The sequence below is a fragment of the Tympanuchus pallidicinctus genome, unplaced genomic scaffold, assembly GCF_026119805.1.
Source record: "Tympanuchus pallidicinctus isolate F22 unplaced genomic scaffold, pur_lepc_1.0 scaffold23, whole genome shotgun sequence".
Classification (NCBI taxonomy): domain Eukaryota; kingdom Metazoa; phylum Chordata; class Aves; order Galliformes; family Phasianidae; genus Tympanuchus; species Tympanuchus pallidicinctus.
The window spans coordinates 2985974-3007699 of NW_026294740.1; the positions used below are offsets into that span (position 1 = coordinate 2985974).

The 21726-nt window shown below is 47.7% G+C and overlaps 1 protein-coding gene across 1 annotated transcript; it reads right to left on the reverse strand.

Annotated features, from left to right (window-relative positions):
* Positions 1-21103, reverse strand: METRNL (meteorin like, glial cell differentiation regulator). The gene is made up of 4 exons (XM_052687972.1): positions 20842-21103; positions 15208-15596; positions 1649-1708; positions 1-946 (listed from the first exon to the last, which is right to left on the reverse strand). The coding sequence occupies exons 1-4, from the start codon at positions 20952-20954 to the stop codon at positions 630-632; spliced, it is 879 nt and encodes a 292-aa protein (XP_052543932.1). The 5' UTR covers positions 20955-21103; the 3' UTR covers positions 1-629.
* Between the last annotated feature and the right edge of the window lie 623 nt (positions 21104-21726).

Consider the following 21726-nt stretch of genomic DNA (forward strand, 5'->3'; position numbering starts at 1 on the left):
TCAAATCCAGGGACCTTTATTTCTCTGGAATGGAAAGAATTTGCCAGCCTGGCCGAAAAATTGCAGGCGGCGATTGTACATTCTTTCAAATAAAAAAAGAACACACACACGAGTTTGGCTCCATAAATTTCTGTCATAAGAAACAACTTTGAATTGTACACCAAGCTTTTTACAAAGCAGCCACATTAAGATGGTTTACTGTGCTCTATCACATTCTCGGCCATTTATACAGAATACACCATACCGAATGCTACATCAGCTTAAGACATTTTCAAAAATTAGTATTAAAAAGATACAAAGGCATGTTGGTTTTCATTTGGGTTTTTATTAAGACATGGAAGTTTTCTTGGTTTGTTTTCCTACGGAAGTCACTAAAAAAATATAATAACTTAATTCATAAGGACAAGATTGGTTAAAAATCCAGCCTTGCTTGCTTGGCAGCCTTCTGAGCTCGTACCTCTGTTGCTTCCATGAGTCTAACAGCATCGCAGGCTGCAGATGTGTCCTGCAAGGTCTCAGCCTGCACTCCAGATCTGGCCATGCTCTCAGTTACTGTTCAGAGTATTCACCGAGGCCAGGAAATATTCCCTGCCCAAAGCTAAAAGCGACCTTCAGCCAAACAGGGGGTTTCAATCTGGGCCAATTTCACATGGATTTAGCCCTTTGTCTTTTGCTTCTTTGTACATCCTTTGGAAGTCCTTAAATCGAGGGGCACAGCCTAACCTGGCTTCCCCAAAGTGCATGCGTCCTGTGAAGAGAAAGTCTCCATCTCCTGGTCTCACCCCACACTCCAGCAGGGTCTTTATTTGTCCTCGCCAGTTCCCACTCTCCCCCGTGAGTTGAAAGACTTTGCTCTTCTGCCTGTACAGTTTGTTGATGCCGACGTGAATCACGGATTCTTGCTCTTCTGCCTCGTTCGTTACATCTTGAATGGAGCCTCTGATCACTGGGAACACAAAAAGGATGTGAGGAAGGGTTTCCCCAAACCCCCATTGGAATAATGGGGTCCAAACTCAGCCCCCAGTAACCAGGCAGCTCAAAGGTGAGTGATCTCACTACAGCAGCCCTGGGTTTGGTTCCTTGCTATTTCTAGAGTTGAGTTTGTATTAGTAACCTCCAGCACACATTTGTGTTTGTTACAAGTCATGTTTGCAACCTGTCTGGGAAAGGCACCCACATATTAAATTCAAGCACAAAAATAACTGTATCAGAAAAACAGTACGGAATGCAACAAAGGTTTATAACAGCAAGTTACATGCTTAGAGCTCTGACAATGTACTTTCTGTTCTGCAGCCATCACAGATACCAGCTAGTACTGATACCAGCTAGTACTGATTTCCTCTTTTAAAAGGGAAGCAGAGAATTATTGAAACTTTTGGTCTTTTGTCAGCAGCCCATTTTAGAGCAGCAAGTAGAGGTACCCAGAAGGTCTTCAAACTTCTGCTTCCACCGTGCTCTGCCCACCCTGGGGAAGTAGGTGAGCATTTTGAGGTCATCCTCACGTGCACCCCACCCCTTTGGATTTACAGCATTTATCACTAGTGGGGTTTGCCAAATTTGAGTGGGTGTTTGTCACTTTTCATGGAGGTTTGGTGACAGATGCCATGATCAAGAGGGACAACAAAGGTGGAGGGAAACAATAACTCACCAAAATCACTAGTGCAGACAGCCAAGAGGACCTCTGTGTCACTGCACGGTCGGCATGGAGCTGGAGAGAAAGGGGCAGAGTTAGCACAGGCCCACAGGATTGGAAATAAATAGCTGGTTTGAAATGAACCAAAATCTGCTTGGGGGGAGCAAGGGATCTTTGTCAGATCCAAAGATCTGACAGGCATCAAAAACGCTGAGAGAAATGCAGGCCAACCCCACCCCCAAGAGATTTTTGTAATTAAGTAGGAATATGGATCTCTTTAACGCTCCTGCTGGGATGTGTTATCCAGCAAACACCCCACACACTCACTGCTCTTATGCAAAATGTGTTTTGATACCGGGTGCATTTGCAGAGAGATCTGCAGCGAATTCAAAGCTCTTGAAAGCGCTTTGAAGATCATGTGCCTTTTAAAGGCTGATGGCAAAGCTTCTTTCTTACAATTTCTATCAAGTGTTGTTGGGCTATTTCACAAGCCATTTAGTCTATCACCACATCAAAGTTCCAGGAGGTTACAGAGTGGGGGAGGCAAAGAAGGGAGAGAAAAACCAGCGCATGTGTTTGAGGGCGTCAAGGCAAAGCGGAAACTTGAGCCTGTATCTGGTAGAGCTCAAGCAGTACAAAGACCATTTCCTGTACTGCTGGAAACATTTGGATATCTGCACTAATCTAATCAATGCAAGAATGTGGCTCCTCTTTGTACTCAGCCAGCTATTTCTGAGGAGAAGGTGCTGTAGTTGCAGTACAGATGTTTCCATAATGCCCCACTGAGTTCAGGAATTTGCTTACTATCAGGGTCTGCCCTGCCTAGGGATGCTAATTAAGTCTTTCCACTGGAGGCTCAGGGATCCGAGCCCACTCGAAGTCGTTCTGAAGGCCAGAAAAATGAACACCCATTGAGCTGCTCTGCCCTGATCCACGCAGGTGGGAAGCTGCAGGAGAGCAGGGCTCACACTGCAGACGAGGCAAAGCATTGAAACTACATCAAACCAAACCCGAAGCTGAAGCTTCACCTCTCCTACACACCTCCCCAAAAGATGTGAGCTTGAACCTCGACAACTGAAAGCACTTGGCTGCCGGATCCTGCAGCTGTCACACCCTTCCTCTCAGTGCTGTCGGCCCTCTGGAGGAGTTCATCCATTGCACAAAGTACCTCGAAACTCTCCTAAGCAGCGCTCAGCCATCAGCCTTCCCCAGCACGCAGCACAAGGCGATCTGTGGCGTAAGACAGGGCAAAGCTCGGATTCTTTCCAAGGTCCCGGAAAGGCGGTGATCCAGAAAGAAGGATTATTGAATCCAATCCACCAGATTTACTCCAGTCAGATGATTAATACACAGTGTAACATGCTGTTTAATAGGATTAAAGAGAATAGAAAGCGCACATTTCTGTGCGGAGATATTTGAAGGAATTATTCAGAAAGGTTAAGAAGCTCTAAAAGAAGAGGCTAGGAATAGGCAAAATAGTTTTGTGAAAGCATCTGGATCATCTGAGTATTTCTATTGAGTAGAACCTGGATGCCTTCGGGCCTTTTAGAAACAATCCAGCCCTCGCTGGCCTTCTTTCCCCCACGCTCTCACATACCACTGCATCTCTTTTTCAGAAAACTTTGGAAACTGTTTAATATCATGAGAAGTACAAAGCCAGCCAAAGCCTGGACACAACTGGAATACTACAATAATGTCAGTCCAAAACTATGCTAATTTTTAGACTCAAGAGACTTTGATTAGTGGCTAAACCAAACATCCAAGTTTCATCTGACAGAAAACCCTAAATCGCATCACATCCCACAGTGGCACCCAACAAACCCATCCCACCCCATTCCCCAGCCTCCCTCTGCCCACATCAGGTCCTGGCTTACGTCCCCCAAACGGAGGTGACCTGAAAAGCTCTGGGAATCCTACAGCATTTTGACACGAACAGAAGTTCTAAAAACGCAACTGATGGACATCCACAAAAAACACAGCTGGAATTTTAATGCCAGATTTCAGATATTTTGCTCTGCAAAGATCTAATAACGAAAAGGCATCCTGGGCTTCTCTGAGTGAAAACAGTCTTCTTTAGACCAGACATCTCTGTAGTTTGTCCAACCCAGAAAATCGAAAAAAACAGAATGACTAAGCCATTTTTGTTCTCCAGATGAGTGCAACACAAGCAACTGCATTAAAGATGAAAAAGAAAATAAGTGGTTCCACCAATTTAAATAGTCTGACACTGTAATATGTCAAATGAGCAAGTGTATGCATATACGTGGAACAAAATCATTTTAATTGCAGACTCAAGGCAAAATCCTGCATCCTTTTTAAATGCAGAAGGAAATTAAAAGCGCTCAGTATTGCTCACACTAGATCATTACTTACAGCCTGCTTCAGATCCATGCTGACTCACAGCAGCTTGGTGGCATGCAAGCTCATTTAACAACCATTTACCACCACCCATCGCTGCAATACCAGACAGATGAAGAACAGAAATCCTCTTCTGTGGAACAGCTCCCACATCTGCATTCACAGAGTATCAAATACATCCTGCAAGTGGCAAAAACTGGCTATCCAAGCACAGATGGAAAGTGAGTTGTGAAGGATTATTACTGAGGTAAATGGACCATTAAAAAGCAAATAACATGCACTGGCTATAACTAAAGCTTCATTCCTGTGCAGTCCCATAAATAAAATCTTAAGAAGGAGACAGTGCTTATGCTTTCTTTTGGATTACAGCCATGAAAGAATCCACGTGTTTATGCCAGCTTTGTCATTTGGGGTGCCCTTCAGCACCAATCTGCCCTGGGCAGCAGGTGTTTTCCTCTATCAGTAGGTCAGAACCATGTGTACACTTTCAGGCTGAAAGAGGAAGCACCCTTACTTGTATCAAAGCTGAAGGGGAAAAAAAAAGAAGAAAAGGGAAAACCAACATTTCACTCATGCACAGCAGGTGAAGACGTTCATTTTCCGAGCAAAGGGCCCAGTTGCCAAACAAGAGGCTGTGTTTCCCCAGTGCCCGACTCCCTGGGGACAGCTCGAGGTCTGCCCAGGTTCTCATGTCCCAAAGCACAGCTCCGAAATTGCAGCACCACCACCACCGTCAGCTGCACTAATTCCTTGAGACTCAGCAAGCCAAAGAGCCTCGATTCACACAGCAGCAGGGGAAGTAGGAAAAAAAAATAAAGAAAAAAAAAAAAAAGAGAGAAAAGCAACGTTTTATTGAAGCCCTCTAAAGCCCAGATGCCTATAACTCAACCGCACCGCTTGTGGCATAAAGCCTGCATTGTGCACGTCGGCTGCCGACTCTCCTGGGAATGCCTTTGATGGATTTTGACAGTATCCTGACCTGAAGTAACCTGAGGCAGCCCTCTCCCTCCACCCCGCGGCCCGGTGCCTCCAAAGGCCTCTCTATTCACCTCCCCGCAGAGGGAGATGTAATTACATCATTCCTCACGAGCCAGCAGTCATGTCCCAGCTGCTTTGAGCGATTTGCCCTCTGAACCTGATGTTACCGAGGAGGACGCAGCGATGCTAACAATAGACTGCACTTGTTGGCCAACAGCTTTGTTGAGCACGCTGCTGATCTGCTCTATAGGGAGGCTGAAACGCTCCGAATGGGGCAGACGTGGCCCAAAGGAGGGCATAGAACTCCAGGTGGTCCCCAGTGAGGCCAGTGCCAAAGAGCTGAGACGGCTGAAGACAGCCGCTTCCTACCCTGGGGGTGGATTTAAGGGCACCTTTAGTGCTGCAGTTTAGCTTGGGTTTCCACACCGCTTCAAGGGCTGTGGGTCAGTGGTGCCCTTTCCAAGGGCACACATCCCTTTTGGTTTGGGGCACCATAAAACTCTTCTATCCTTTGGAAGAGGGAGGTGAGGGTTATTCAAAGGGACATCATTGTGGTTTAGGACAAGAGTTCCCTGCAGGACCCATCCGTTGTGACCCATGATGCAGACATCATAGAAATCACACAGATAGGTCTGATCTTCCCTTGAAATGTTTGTTTCAGCAGCCACACAAGGTCCTGACCAACCTCAGCTTACCCAAAACCAGCTTCCAACCAATGAGGAAGAGGAGTTCTCAGCCTGTCCTACATTTCCTTAACATGCCATCAAGAAGAATGGATGAACCTCTCTGCAGGTCCTCACACCCCATCCCAGAGCTCTATTTCCTCACCTCCATCAACCCTTCCCCATCCACCCCACGGCTCCAGCTGGGCTCTGCTGAACATCATCATCGCTCTGACAGCAGACACAGGAAGAGAGACAACCTTCAAGCAGAAGTGAAAATATTGACTGCAAAGTAATTGCAGAAAACCACCTTACTGAGGAATACCCTTCGGTTTCATTCAGCTCGCACACGCGTGCGGTGTGGTGGAGATGTGGAGGAGGGAGGCACACAGCTGCTTCATCAGCACTTCAGTTTCTCATGCCATGCATTCGTATTTCTGAATAACTCTTTGAAGAGCAATCAGACATCCCAAGTCCCAGAAGCTCCTGAGGAGGCCCAAGTAGGGCTGAAGCACTTTGTTAGCCCTAGGTTTGAATCAGTTGATTAAAACAGGCATCCCTTCCTCTTGTTGGTAAGCTCAGCAGAAGGCATTCAAAGCGGTTTGGGGGTTTTGCTGCAGATCAGGCTGCTTTAAACCAAGCCAGCCAGCATTACAGCACCTCAGCCTCCGAGATGAAAGCTGCCAGCCCGACATCAGCACTGGTTCAAACTGAACAAAAAGTACCCACCCACACCCTTCAAACTCTTGCTGGCAGCTCTGTAATTGCAGCCATACTGGAAAGGGCATCATAGGATGAGTGTCCTTCCTGGAAACGCAGAGCGCTGGCTTCCGGGAGCAGATGGTAAAAATAGAAATGTGGTTTCTCCAGTGATGCTGCATTTCTCAGTCCTATTTCTGAGCCCTCAGCAGAAATGACTATGGCTCAACCAACTGCTGCATGCAGCCTGGGCGCAAGGGCTTAAGGGCAAAACATCATATGAGCACAAAAAAAAAAAAAAGAAAAGATCTTGCCGTGATCCTACTTCCACTAATTAAAAAGCTGAATAAATTCTTTTAATTCTTACTTTTCAAGTTCGCCTAGGCTTTTTGAAAGGACAGCTTTCCTGTCACAAAATTTATTTGGCAACCGCTGGTTCACCCAGCCCTGACTAATCATCTTCCTAAGTGTACCTCCAGCTTTCCTACCCCCTCACAAAGCTCTTCCAGAGAAAGCCAGAATAACTTTCATCCTCCAAACAACCCCCACGGTGAAACACCTCTCCAAGCTACATCAACACATCTGCATGTCAATGCTTCTTCTTAAATATAAAATGGAGCTCAAACCAGCAGAGCTACATCCAGCACACCTGTGCTTAACACAATACCTGCAGCCACACACAAGGGGAAAACGCGGCCGGATGACACCGAGCAGCTGGGCTGGAAGTCACGGACACCCAGTCACAACACACAGAGGAGCTCTCTCATCACTCTTTTGTTTTACAAGGCTTTCCTGTTCTTCGCATGGGATAGGATTACATGCTTTTCTGCAAGCACTGCACTTTTCCTAGCGTGTCAGTAGGAAAATGCCAAGCTGGGGAGCAAACCCAACATTTGGGCTTGTGCTGATCTCAGCCCCTCGGCTCAACGGCCATCATATGGGCTGAGGAAGGATTGTGCTCCTTAAACCAAAAGGTTGATGCGATGAATAATGTACAGAACCAGTTCAGTGCTTTCCTGAAGGCAGAAAGAACCATCTCCATTATTAACCATATCTGTTTTAAGTTAATCTGAGCTCTGTGCTAAGCAAAAAAACCTCAAGTGTCTCCCTCCCTCTACCACCACAATTCAGCCAATATTTGGTACAGAACAAGATGGTGATTCAACAGCTGATCCAAAGCAATGATGCTGCAGTGGAGAGCCACCCTCTGATTTCTGTGTCTGAAGCAGGGATCTTGGTTATTTTATATCTTCAGAAAAAAATCTCCTCCTCCAGCCCCTTGCCTTACCTCATTTCCAACATTAGGTTCAATGTGCACATACGTACAGGTTTCCAGAAGTAGCTTGGAAAACAGAAACCACTGGCCAAGAACTGTTTAAACCTGCAAATAAGTTTAATGAAATGCAGACTTTCACATGCTGTGGCACGGACCGTGCCAAGAGAATTGAGTTAATACCACATCCTTCCTGCACAGAATAAAAAAAGCACACTGTAAACCTCACCAGTAGAGATGTGATGACCTTCACATTCTGAGAAACGTCAAGACAAGAGCCCATAAACCAGAAATTTATCTTTTCACAGAAATGTCTTCCAAGAAGGTATTAAAGTCCTAAGTACCAAGGAAGACTATTTATGTAAACAGTTTGAGGGAGAGATTTGGTACCAGGCAAGCTGCATTTGCAACAGCTTTCAAAATGAAACTTGGCTCAGCATCTCTGGAGCATGTAAGGGTTCTCTGGGGTTGCACTGCAGAGTCAATGCTTTTCTGCTGTTCCAAGATGCAGCACCCATTCTGACAAATGAGCTGAAAGGTCAGCTAGAAACACAAACAGCCATTTGTTGAAAGGGGGAAAAAAAAAAAAGGAAAGAAACAAAAGAAATTGCACAGCAGATTTTATTCAAGCATCACCAGACGCTATTAAACTCTACCTCCCAGCACAAGTGGCTCCAACCCAGGAGAAATCCCAAGAAGTGTCATAACTTCACAATGCTTCTTGCTGCCCCACCTCCTCTGGGCTGCCTACTGCGTGTCCCCAACACCTTCTCCCTTCTCTGTTGCCCCTCCTGCCACATGCAACCATTGCTCAGCCTCCATTGCTGCCTTCTGGTCTCTCCCCACTTGTTCCCAGTGTGGAGCTGGGCTCCAGGCTTGGTGCTGATGGAGAAAAACTCATGGAAGAGCCTCACTGGGACAACATTAGTGCAGCAGTAGCGAGGTCAGCACCTAGCTGAGCTCCTGCACTTACCCCTTGCATCACCAGTCCTATAAAACCCCTCAGTTACAGTCAAGCCTGCAGCGTATCACATCCAAATAGCTGTACTGAGTAAACCAAATCTTTGGTTTAATTCCCCCTGTTCAAATTGCACCAGCAAATAGAGCCCAGCAAACAAGAAGCAATTACACTCTCACGTGCTCCTGTGTGAGCAGCCTCAGTAACCACCTGCCATTTCTTTGCTTTCTCTCTCTCTCCCTGCAATTAAATAGAAAAGCAGACAGCAAGTGACTGCTGGGAACTTCTGCTATATGCCCACAAGACACCAACATAAAGCCATTAAAAAATAAAATCAATTCGTTTGTCCCCAAGAGGATTCCTTTCTCCTTCCTCGAACCCCTGCTGCTCCACCAAGGACCAGGAATGGGAAGCTCTGGGCAGGCACAAGGATGGGGCTGAGATGCTGTGGGTCAGAGATCCCCCGAGCGTTGCAGGACCTGGGGTCTGGGTTCTGCTCCTGCCCCACAGCTGCAGCACTGCACCTCCATGCGGCCCTGGCACCCCCCAGCAGCACAAGACAGAGCAAATATTTCTCCTGACTGAAAAACAACAAAGATTTATGGCTTGGCTCATCATCCCCTCCTGAAATTCACTGCGAAAATATTTTTTTCTTCTAAAGAAAATGCCGTTCCAGAGCCTTGTAAAAGCACGCGCTCATCAGATCAAGGAAAACAAAGTTAGAAGGGAAGTTCTGATGTCTTGTTTGGTTTGCTCTGTGACAGACAGCTAACAAAACACTCCGTTCAGACAGTGTGCAAGGGCAGGAGATGAGAAGTTACACGGCGTTGTCTCCCATTTCCCTGCCAGAGCACTGCAGTCAGCACCCATGGGCTGAGCTGTGCCAGCAGCACAATGCAGCCCTCTCCCCATCCCCACCTCTCCTGGCCATTAATGCCTCCTATGGGGAGCAGGATAGAATTAAGTAACGAGTGGCTGGTTAAAGTTAAACCCTGAGAGCGGGGTAATGGCAGATCAAAGATTAAGTGATTCTTTTAAAAAAAAAAAGCACTTTTGCATTCACATCCACACCGGCCCTTCTGCCTGTTTCTAGAAAGCAGATTCTTTCTGGTATACAGGAGAGCTCTGAAGGAACACAGTGAGTGGCGTTTTAAACCCAGGTTTACTGGGTCAGCACATTCTCATAGTGGGCTCAGCCCCACGCAGGGAGGTGATGGATGTGATACCACTGCTCTGTGAGCCCCACAAAAACTTACTTCAGGTTCTGTATTTGTAACAGGAAAAGCTTTAAGATATATGCATTCTTTTTTTTTTTTCCCCTCTTTTCTTGTCATCCTCAGATCACTGACCTATCCTACACAGAATTTTTCCTTTTCTTTGCCTTCCATTTCTCACTTCCAGTTAGACCTTGACTACATTGGTGTAAATCTCCTGATAGCCCGACTGGGGCAGAGCTCCATCCTGCACACACAGACGATCCTGGGGATGGGTTAAATCACTGGAAAACCCAGCCAGGCTCCCCATGCATATTTAACAAGTCACAGCTTTGGGCCCAGGGCAGCTTCCAGGTACCCACGTAACATTACAGTGAATGCTTTCTGGCTTCTACAACAGATTACAGCTAAAGAGATTTTCCACTCTGCAAATCGAGCCCCCAGCACAGGCAAATTCTGACCTAAGTTTCTTATTCCTCCAGGAAGGTGGAGGGACAGGAGGAGGAATGCAGCTCCCCCATCCCCTCTATAACTACAACCTCAGGAATTAGCAAGCTAAACACTTTCGCCGAGCAAGCACAGAGCATTATTAAAGACTGCCAAGCAACTCGGCTGGATTGCAGACCTGGTGGTGGGGACCATCTCCTGCAATACATAAAGGTCAGCGCAAAGCAGAGCCCCAGCTGCCTGCACAATTCACCTGACTGCTTATTGGTTTTGACTGCCCACTGAGTTGGGAAATAAGCTAACGGCATTCGTGGCCAGTCTAGCAAAAATAAGCTATTTTCTTACAGCCTGTCCCCTGCAGCTGTGTATTTATCATTGCTGCTCCATTGTCACCTCGTCTGCCCACTGCAGAACCAGCTCCTGCCCTGGCAACATCAAAGGGCAAGCGGGGCCACAGGAGACTGCTGTCAAACCCATTTGCTTGGGGAAGGAGAGATTAAATTAGGGCATCCCTCCCGTTTTATTTTACTGGTGGTTGAAGACTTCTCAGTTCAACAGTTTCGCCTTATTGAGGCGCACTGATTCCTGAAAGCATCAGCCCTGCTCAGTGTGAGAGGGTTTGAGTGGAGCACATGTGCTGCCCGTGTATCAGAACTGCGCTTCAAAATCATTTCACCCAGGAAGAAACCCAAAAAGCTTTGCTCTTAAGCTCTTAATCAGCCCAGATACCAATAAGCGTTCTTAATTTCCAGTCTGTTTTCTCAGGCCAGTGAATTAATAGCTTACAGGAAATAGCTGAATACTGTCCTTCATTAGTTAACTGGATTTATCCAGTTCTGCTTTTGTTTTTCAGATACCCATTTCAGCACAGGACCTCCTATCTATTAATATTCTCAGGCAGGTACCCAGCATTAATAAGGAAAACATATCAAACAGTTACTAGAACCTGCTCTAAGTGGGGAGATGCCATCAAGATAAAGGGCCATTTTTGTTAAAGTTTGACTTCTTTACTACACAAAAGTGGGTGGGTAATGAAAGTGCTTTCAATTTACCTCCTGAGCCCTAACAATCAAATTATAGATAACCCCACGAGCGCCTAATGGGAAAGGCAAATTATGCTTGTGTAAAGATGGATCCAGAGCTTGGATGCCGTATTCCTGAAATACTGAACTCAGGGAGCAAGTAAAGGTCCTTCGGTCCTCCAGCGCTTGGCCAAACGTACAGAGCCCTGTTCCAGGTCGGTAGAGGAGCAGCTGAAGAACAGGAAAAGCAAATGACTCTCAAGAGACCTTCGCCCTTTCCATAGGAATTTGATCCCCGCAGACCCAGGCCAGGCAGTTTGGGTGGATCACCGCTCTCAGAACACTGCTGGGAGCTGAACAACACTCCTGGCAAAAACTCCATCTACCTGCCAGTCCAACAGCCGCGGAGTATTTCAGCCCAGCAGAAGAGATGAGAATCAACAGAACTCAACAACCTAAACGAGTTCTGCAGCTTCTCGATGGCCTTGGGCCAAAATGTCGCACTGCCTCAGTTCCTCCGTTGGGCTTCAGAGCCACTGAAAGCACCGGCTGAAGTCAATGGCCCATCTGCACCCATCTGCATGGGTGCGAATTACATTGGGGGGGTCCAACCCAAAACCTGATCTGAAAATGAAACCATTTCAACCACCCATGGCCTTGGGTATCAGGGAGAACACGGCCATCGGGATGCCCGAATGAAGCTGACCCTTCCATGGGACTGCTAATTCCCAGCGACGTGAAATGCATTTTTTCGCTGGTCACCACCGGACTAAAAACCATCCTGTGCCAGATTTCAGAAATCTGGATTAAAGCATATCAGTGTACAATACGTATTTCCCCCAATTAGGGAAAACTTTAGAGCATGTGGTAAGGCAAACTCAGAGCCAAGCTCCCCAAATTTGGAAAATCATAGCAATTTGCTGTGTCTTTCAACCTTCCCGAGAAAAGGGAAAGGCTTATTCAGAACCTGTGTGTGTTTTCTGCTGAATTATTTGCAAGGCTCTGATTAAGTGGGAAAGAATGGCTGCAAACTAATAAAACTTGAGGTTTTCTAATTAAACCACAGGCACCCTGCCAAGCATCGCTGATTTGTTGATGCGCCCTGCAATGTCAGGACTCTGAGGACACAACAGGTCATTAAAGTATTAAACAGATGACTTACACTCTTTAATCAGAGCCGGGATGCCAAGTTAGGAAGAGAGAGTAAACTCAAGGGCAGAGTACAATAATTATCACCAGGAAACAAACACACCGTTGAGGGAAAGTCGAGAGAAATTGCGAGTGATTGCTGGAATAGCTATTGCACAAGGAAAGGGCTGGATCACCAAGCCCCACACCTGGGTCTTTTATGACCAAAGCACAAGCACCAAAGCTTCAGGCACCCAACCACAAAGAGCCCACCGCTGACTGCAGCAGACTTCCTCCCCAAACAGACTGATCGGCAAAGAGCATTTATTTGGAGTTTTCACACTAAAAGCAGAAGCAGCTACAGAAGAAAGAAGGTCCACAGGCTGCAAGGGGTCCCGAATGCATTGCTCCATAGAAGCCTCGCAAGCTATTTGGCAGTTTCCCCAGACATATAGATATTTATAGGAGAATAAAAGTGCTCATCTGACTGAGTAGTGGAAAGAGTCATGTATGGCATTTCCATCGTGTTTTCACCCCCCATCACCCCTCCCTAGCAATAGAATCCAAAAAAAAAGCAGAAGAAATCATTTAAAATACAATAGAGGTCCCTCATTTGCCTTGAAGGCTCTGCTGATGAACTATTAAAACACTTCTTCTGTCCAAAAAGGACACTTGGAGTGTGAAGCAGATAAGCCTCCCGCATTGTTTTATAACAGTGCTGAGAGTCAACCAGCGTCTGTCAGAGCTGAAAACACAGCAGTCCTAGAAAAAGCGGTTTAATGTGCCTATCAGAGAGGAAGGCTGTAGTCAGATTCAGCCCTCAGTCTGACTGCTGAAAGTATCTGAAGAAAAATACCCAAGATTTTACGTGGAGTGAAGAGCACTGAATTCTGAGAACAGTGCGGTTTGTTCTGAGATGGCGCAACTGTACAAAGCTCAGAAGAAATCATATCCACGTGCAAATTAAGAAGGGAGGGGATGAGCACTCTTTCTCTTGTACTATTTTTATGCATATGCAAAAACAATTTCAACTTTTCCTTGGGAAAAAAAAAAATCGTATCTTGACTTTTCTTGGTAAAGTGTGACTTGCTTCTTGCTGGCCTGCCAGCATCTGCGTCCTCACAAAGAAAGGAGCACTGACTCTGGGAACATTCTCCAAATAACTGATCAAACAATGTCTTTAATGTCTTCTGCGATGGAATTTTACTACATAGCTAGCATTCTGCACAGCATATTCATCTTTGAAGAAATGATCTTACAGGGAAAGCAGCTCTGCAGTTGGTGCCAGACCTCTTTGCAGCTCTTGTAAAGTGCAGAAGTGGTGAAGTCTCCTTGCAACGCACAGCCCTCAATACTGCCCTGCGAGTTGCACGCAGAGCAGGAGCAAAGAAAGCAGCTTAAATATGTGAATATTTGCATTTTTTTGTTTTCGTGGCAAACACGCCATCTGTCAGCTATCATGGTTACTGCATTAGCCCTCAGCCTGCTGCTATCTGGCTGTTAGGAACTGTTTTCAGTGTCAAAAGAAGATCTGTGGAAAAGATCTGAGCAGCCAACATCTGCATGGCAGCAGAGCAACAAGAATGCACGAATGCATTAATCTAGGGTCCTGTTGTGGAAGAGAATGGGACTCAAGCTGTTCAGTCATCTACCCAAAACAGGATGGGAGACACACGGCCTGGAAATACAGCGACAGCCTCATCAACCACACCGCTGTGTATCAAGTGGCATCTCAGCCACAGCACAAGGCATCGTGCTGCCCACCCTCAGCAGCCTACACTCTGCTCCTTGGGCTGACTTTTGGGACACACTGTCCTCCATCTGCTGCTGCTCAGGTTGCACTGGGCTTCTCCCCTTCCAGAAATCAGGGATAAAACCTAGAGGCTATTCTGCATGGAAGAGAATCAGACACCACCTATCTGAAAAGAATTCCCCTTCCCCGTCATCCTCCACCAATTATTCTTCTTCTCAAACTGCCTACTTGATTAGCACAATTAGGTTACACCTATAGCTTTTGTTCTCAAGTGAAATCACAGAATGGCTCAGGTTGGAGAGGACATCCATGTCCATCTGCCATGTGCTGGTTGCCAACCACCAGATCCCATCCAACCTGGCCTTGAATGTCTCTGGGGTATCGGACTTTTAAGGCTCATAAATTCTTTCGTGCATTCCCCCTTCCTACAAACTTTCGTTGGTATAAAACTCCTCCCTGCAGAACCTGATTTGCAGAGTGGGTGAGAGAGAGGACAGCATTGGCACCGTGCACACAGCATCAGCCTGCTGGAGGCTGCACAGCAATGCTCCAGAGAGTGAACTAGAAGAGCTGAGGAAGGAGCACACCAGAGACGAAAAAAATAATTGGGTCAGCAAGGAGCAGCAGTTGTAGAGGAAAAAAAAAAAAAAAAAAAAGACAGAAAAGGAGTTCCTCCTCGTTTAAATGTTTGTTATTCAAAACATGCAGTGGGGTTTTAAAAACTGATTAAAAAAAGCGGTTAGCCAACTGCTGCAGCAAGGCTCAGAAGCCCAGTTCACACTGGAGTTCATTGCAGGGTAAAGCCAGTTCCTGTGATTCACCCCAGGCCTGTAAGGGGAGAACCATTCACAATGTAGCCCTTAACAAATAATTTGGAGTTCAGCCTGTGCTACCAGCTTCCAAAAAACAACAACAAGGAATTAAAAATATATATATCTATTCTTCCGCAATAGCCCGTTTATAAAACATGCCCTTAAAAGCACATGAAATTCAGAGCCAACCACTTTCCCACTCACTCTCTCTACCATCTGTTCTGCATCCAATACAATACGTGAAAACACAACCGATATCCCAGAACTCACCAGAAACTGTGTGCAAATCAGATGCAATCCCCCTGCTCATCAATTCGTACTGGAAGCCTGTAATCTTCCTGCTAATGTCCTGCTGGGGGGTGGCCTCGACAAACAGCCCCCCCTGCTCATAGCCAAAGCAGTACACCTTGCTGGGGCTGCGCTCTCCATCTCGGACCAAGAGTTTCAATTCTCCAGTTTTTTCCAAATAAATATTTGCTCCTGCAGAGTCCTTGAAGGGCTTTATGCAAACAGTCAAATGTTTGTAGGAGGCGGGGGAAGTGTTGGGTCGCAGGTTGACTATGAGAGCTCCCGTGGGATACATCCACTCTATGGAGCCTTCGGAACAGCGGAGGTAGACCTGTTCAACATCCTTCTTGTGAGACTCGTGAGTTAAGCCACTGAGGGAGGAAAGAAAGAGAAAGTTAGACAAATGACAGAGCTAGTAAAGCAAATGTCATAACCTCAAACCTTCAAAGAGCCACATCAACAAGCGCAGGAAATCTACTGTAGGGCTGAGTGTTAGCCCAGCCAGCTCGGCAGCTGCCAGAAGCGTTCATCTTAATATTAAAGGACAATTTTCAAATCGTCTTCCAAAAGAAAAAGTCAAACCACTAATAATCGACTTCAACATTAAGTAGGATATAAGCACATGATCAAACACAGCTAAATTACTACAGCCTCGATTACTGCCCATCAGCTGAGCTGTGGCAAATGACTGGGCGCACACCAGTGAAACACGTACACTGCAGCTCCCTTCCCGGTGGCTAACACCAGCACAGTCTCCAGCCTCACAGATCTGACCCCACCTTTCTATGAGTACTTTGTTCCTCTTCCAAGTCTGTATTCCCAATGGATCTGAAACTGGGAGGGAAGCCAAGCTCGCCCCGGAAGCTGGAGCAAAGGGATGCTCTGGTGCTGCTGATACTCCCACCCCAGTCTCCAAAATAGGAGGTGGGGAAAAAAGACCTCCCCCCACTCCTCATTCATAGCTAAGAAACACAGAAGTAAGCTCCCCTACTTCCCCCAACATGAGGTTAAACCTTTCACTGCTTAACTCCAAAAGCTCTGAGCTATGGGTGCTCAAAGGGACCAGTTAGTGCTGCTGGGACAGTGGGACATCACCACTCCTTGCCCAGCACTGGGGCAAGAAAACAAACACCCCAGCAGTCATTTTGAGGGCAGTAATCACAGAGATGGGACTGGAGCAACACAGGGATCCCAGGCCTGCGGGATGCCCAGGCTGAAGGGAAACCTGTAGTAAATCCTACAGCCTGCTTGCCCACGCCTGAAGCAGGAATGGCTCTGAGCAGCTCTTGCTGCACATCGCTGCTACTGGGCCAACCCTGCTCACGTTCTTTACCCAGACTTCAAGCACTAAGATTTACCAGTACTTAAAGAGGGGCTCCAGTACTTGAAGGCCTAAAGGAAAGCTGGCGAGGGCTCTGTATTAGGGAGTGTGCTGATAGGAAAAGAGGAACAGCTTTCAACAAAAAGAGGTGAATTTATATGAGATTTTGAGATGATATTCTTCACTCAGAGGGCGGCGAGGCCCCGGCGCTGCTGTGCACACGGAGCTGTGGTGCCCAAGCCTGGAGGTGCCACAGGACATGGATGGGCCCCCGGCAGCCCAAGCTGGGGGACAGGCAGCCCACGGCAGGAGTGGGGCTGGGGGCCTTAGGATCTGCTCCAACCCAGCTCCCAAATATAAGCATCTTTTATTCTGCGCCCATAGAGCACCACCCACAATGAGGCCCTGAACGCAGCTCCCCGATCTGCTGCTCAGCGCTTTGGAGAAACTCCTGTTTACCAGATTAACCAAGAAAGGAAAATACGTAAAAAGGATGAAACAACTTGTCTAAGGGTACACAGGAAATCTGTGGCAAAGACAGAATGTGTTTTAAAATAGTGCAAGTAATGACATCAATCTCTGGTTTCTCAACAGAAACCTCCGAATTGACAGCTCTTCACCTCAAAGATACATTCACGTGCTGAACGGGGTTAAAATTCAAGCATTTAGAAAGTAACAAGAAACTGTTTGTAAAATGGGGGGGCAGGATGGAAGGGGTGTGAAAAACACGCATGCGAACCAACATATGGTTTGCATTTACTGTTGATGTGACTCATTATTGTGAGTGTCAGTGTGACCCACTTGATAGAGGTTACACGAGGAAGCTCAGGACAAAAAGTCATATTTATTAATAATATGCCTGCAAACATGTGCTTCTGAATGATCTTGAAAGCCACATCAAGAACACAGAGGAGGAGAATCGAGGGACAAGTTTTTGACCTCTGGTCTCTTGCCCTCCAATTTCAGTAGTGCTTGACACGTTCAGGAAACTTAACTTTCAGTGGGACATTTCAAGTTGACTCTAAATCCACATCTGGTCCACAAAACCAGCTTTCACCACAGCACGAGCGTGATGCCATTCAACAGAAAACACAGAAGTCTGTTTTCTTGCAAGCAGTGAATAAGTAAAACTAAATAGTGTGAAGTTTATTCCACTGCAAAAAAAAAAAACAAAAACAACAAAACAGAAGAGCCCTCATGCATCATTTGTTCCTTCTCGGGACATCAAAACAAGCTACATAGGATCTGTAGGCCTTATACTGGCAACTTCCACTCCTAAACCTCAGTGTTTAAACAGAGGGAAGGTGCATGGGGCAAAACTCTGAACTCATGCACTGAAACTGCTGTTGCAAGTGATCCTACCAGCACTTAGGCACTGAATTTCTGCCAGAGGAAAAAAAAAAAAGCCTCAACATTCAAACAATCACGCTGCTCAAACAAAATAAAACAAAACAGGGCGGACTCTGAAATTATCTTCTGAAAGCCAATTATATCCCACAGGCAAGAGTGATGCCATTGGACAGACACATCAAGCACAAGTACCTGTACACATTAAGCCCTGTAATAAAGGGTGACTCAGAAGTTAAGCAGATTTCAAAATACACGCCAGTGTTACTTAACAGCAACCACCATCATCCAGTCAGACCTGTCACTTTGCTTGCAGTCAAAATGACATGTCACCACATCAAGCTTGTTTAATGCCACGCTTAGCTCTCGCTGGCCACTTATACCCTGAAATAAAGGGTAATAAATAAATAAATACAATAAAGCAGGTCTATCTTTTCTATTTTTTTCCCCCCAAGTTCATCATGTTTTTGTTGCTTTTAAATTCACAGCAGGCAGATATGGGAGCAGACTCACGGTTACAGTGACGGATGAGCCATCCATCATCTCCTTCAGATCTCTGCAGTTTATTGGGACTTCCATCGACAACAAGCACTGCTTCCTCATACCAATCCATGAGAACATCCTGAATCACTGCACTGGTCTCCTCACTCCCTTTCTGGTTTCAGCCCTGCCCCGTGTCTGCCTTGAAAGATCTATGGTGCAGTAAGCAATTATGCTGCAATATGCAACAGGTGCTATTCAGAAGAAAAAAAAGGATGACAGGACTGGCACTATCTACTTCTATTTCAGATGCTCTGAAGAGTTACTCAAAGTACCAACATCCTCTCAGCACCCTTCAGTGAAGACAGAGAACTTCAGATCCTAATTTAGGGGATAATTAGATAATTAAGGATGACAACATCAAGACTTCCCTGATGCAGAGGGTAGGTAAGACCAATGGGTGTAATCTGCCACATCACAGCTGAATTCTCACTCTTCCAGACTGCATCAATAAGGTCAGAGCAGCATATTCTCAGCACGTCAGTGGGGTGGTTTTGCCCAAAACATTGTGAAGTCACTGCAGCAAGAAAACCTGAAGCTACAGCAAGAGTAATAACCAGGCACACACCACAGCAAAGTTTCTGCTTGCTTTCTGGACAGTGCTCTCCTGGAAGCTCTGTACTAAGCTCTTTATTAGGATGCTGCTGTGGCCTACTGAGTGTACTTAAATTGCAGGTGTCACACTGTGCATTGCATCACATTCCCCTGGAAGCATGAGGGATATGCATAGGAATCCCAGCACAGCTCCTCACAGTACTCAGGGATATGGGCTGGTCGCTTTATAAACTGGTGGGGAAAAAAATCATACCAAATAGATTCTGTTTTCATCATTTCCAATATAGATGTATATAAAGGTGAGAAAAAGCCTTCAGGTTTACTGCAGAAGATCACTAGGCTCTCAGTCTGCCCACACAAGCCAACCTAGAACTTCTCAGCAAGAAGAAAGACTCAATTTTGGTATCCAAGTTCATAGGCTTTTCAAAGTTACGGCCAAAATATAACACAAACCACCCAATGACTTCAAAACACTACATTCCACAATAGAAAATCCTTTCTGACCTACGTAGCTATTAAGTATCCACACTGAAATACTTAATTAGAGAGTACTTATTGGCACATCAGAGTACCTTCATCCTTCCTAACTGCTAGACCTTTAGGACAAATCAGGTGCCAGTTAACACCTTAGGACCAGCAGCGTTTCTGGTGACACCTGCATGCTACCAGTGAGGCCAGAGACAGCCAGGCCTGCTCCATCCCCTCCCCATGCGCTCTGTGGGGACAGCTGCCCACCCAGAAGATGCACACAGCTGGAATGCTTAGGGATGAAAACAGGTACAGCTTTCAGAGCAGGGAGGCCAGAAAAGGAAAATAATGCAATCATTATTTGCCAGAGGACTAATAGGTTTGGCCCATATCGAACGGACTCGCCTTCAAGTGGCTTCACAGGGATTAACGACACATCAGTTGTCAGGAGTCCAAAAAAGTTTAGAAAAGAAGTAAATAGCGGCATCAGCCTCCAGACAGCCACAGATAGGAAGTTGTTACGCTGCGAGTCAGCCCAGCTGTTTCCCCACTTTGAATTCTCCCTACTCCAAAATACCTTCCTGACACGAGCTGGCCCAACTTTTATTTTACAGAAATTCAGACCTCAGCAGAGCAGCGAGCCAACATTTCTGACTCCCCAAGCAATTCTCTTCAAGCCGACACAAAGCCAGATCCAGCAGTGCTCGCCTTTTAGCAGAGGAGCTTTTTAAAACCATGAACAGACCCAACCGCACACGCTGAACTTATTACGAGCAATTAAAGGAGAGATAATTCTGGAGATAAACGTTTGAGAACCGACGTCGTTCCTTATTCAGGGCAATTAGAACAGATCGGAGCGGGCTGCGGCAGCCCAGCGCTCTCGGGACGGAGCGGGCAGCTTCCAGGACCCGCCGGGACGGCGCTGCTGCGGGGCCGGGAGCGGCGGCGGTGCGGGGTGGTGAGCAGCGCGCTGAGCGGCGGAGCGGCCCGCAGGTGCAGCGCATCCCGAGGAACCGCGCATCTCAGCGCCGATCGCATCCCTGGGGAAAGCGGGACAGCCCCGGGAAGACGGTCGAGGGGATAAATCTCTCCTCGGGAACGTGGCACCGCCCTCCTCTTCCTCATCATCGTCCTCAGCCCACGGCGCCGCTGGGCAGAAGGGAGCCTGCCCCGGTCGCTCCAGCCCTGCCCTGTCTCGGCCGTTCCAGTGCTGCCTCGCAGGGACGGGAGAGCGGAGCGGAGCGGAGCCGCCCCGCTCCCGCCTCATGCCGCCCCCTCCCCTCACCCGGCCGGGCATCCCGCTTTCGCCCTTTTGTTATCGCCCCCGGTTTCTCCCCGAGATGAGGGGACGCAGGGCAGCCCCCGCTTTCTCCCCTTGGCCTCACCTCCCCTTCCAGTTGCACAGGTCGCTGGAGTACTGCGCCTCGGCGCCGCCGCCCAGCAGCAGCCGCAGCCCCAGGAGCAGCGGCAGGAGCCCGGCGGTCGGGGCGCTCCGCATGGTCCCCCCGCCGCGACCCCCGGCCCAGGGCCGAACGCTGCGCGGGAGCGGTGCGGAGCGATGCGCCCAGCCCCCGTGGGCTCGCCTACATGGCGGGCAGCGCAGGGCGGAGCGGAAAGGAGCGGTTACCCCATACCCGACTCCGCGCTGCGCCGCTTCGGCTCGGCTCTGAAGTTTGCGGCGGCTCTGCTGCGGGCTCCCAGCTGAGGGGCGGGAGCGGGCCGGCCTCCCCGAGGAGGCTGAGCTCCTCCTTCCCCCGCTGCCTCCCTCCCTCCTTCTTCGGCGGGGCCGGCACTTGCAGCTCGAGCAAAACGCGGCGCCGGATCGGGAGCTGCCGCTGCGCCTCAGGCACGTTACGGGGCAGCACAGGTGCCCGGCACTGCCCCGCGCCCGGCCGCCCCTCCTCGTGAGTTCCGGCCTCGACTGACCCCGCAGGACCCGCTGGCAGAGGGGCTCACTCCCTCCCTCCGTGACATTCCCCGGGTGCCAGGAGCGCATCCCGCACCTCGGCCCCCAGCAACTCTCCAGCTTTCCTCGAGGATGTGAGCTGATCACTTTGCTGGAACCTTCTTGTGTTGCCACTTAACAGGAAGCACTTAGGAGTCGATCTTATTTGTGAACTCTCCTTAATGACCGCTCTGGATACCACCGTGTCTTGTTTAATGCCCATGTTTAATCCACAGTTGACTTGGGATGCTTAAATCCCCTCCTGCGGGACACCAGCAGCATAGAAATGCTTTCCAAGGTGGGAGAGCCCCAAAGCCACAAAACG

Excerpts from the sequence above, each read along its gene's own strand:
- METRNL (XM_052687972.1), bottom strand. The coding sequence starts at position 20,954 with ATGCGGAGCGCCCCGACCGCCGGGCTCCTGCCGCTGCTCCTGGGGCTG. Across the intron at positions 15,597-20,841 it reads CTGTGCAACTGGAAGGGGAG|TGGCTTAACTCACGAGTCTC; the intron begins GTGAGGCCAAGG and ends TTCCTCCCTCAG. Across the intron at positions 1,709-15,207 it reads TGATTTGCACACAGTTTCTG|CTCCATGCCGACCGTGCAGT; the intron begins GTGAGTTCTGGG and ends CTTTCTCTCCAG.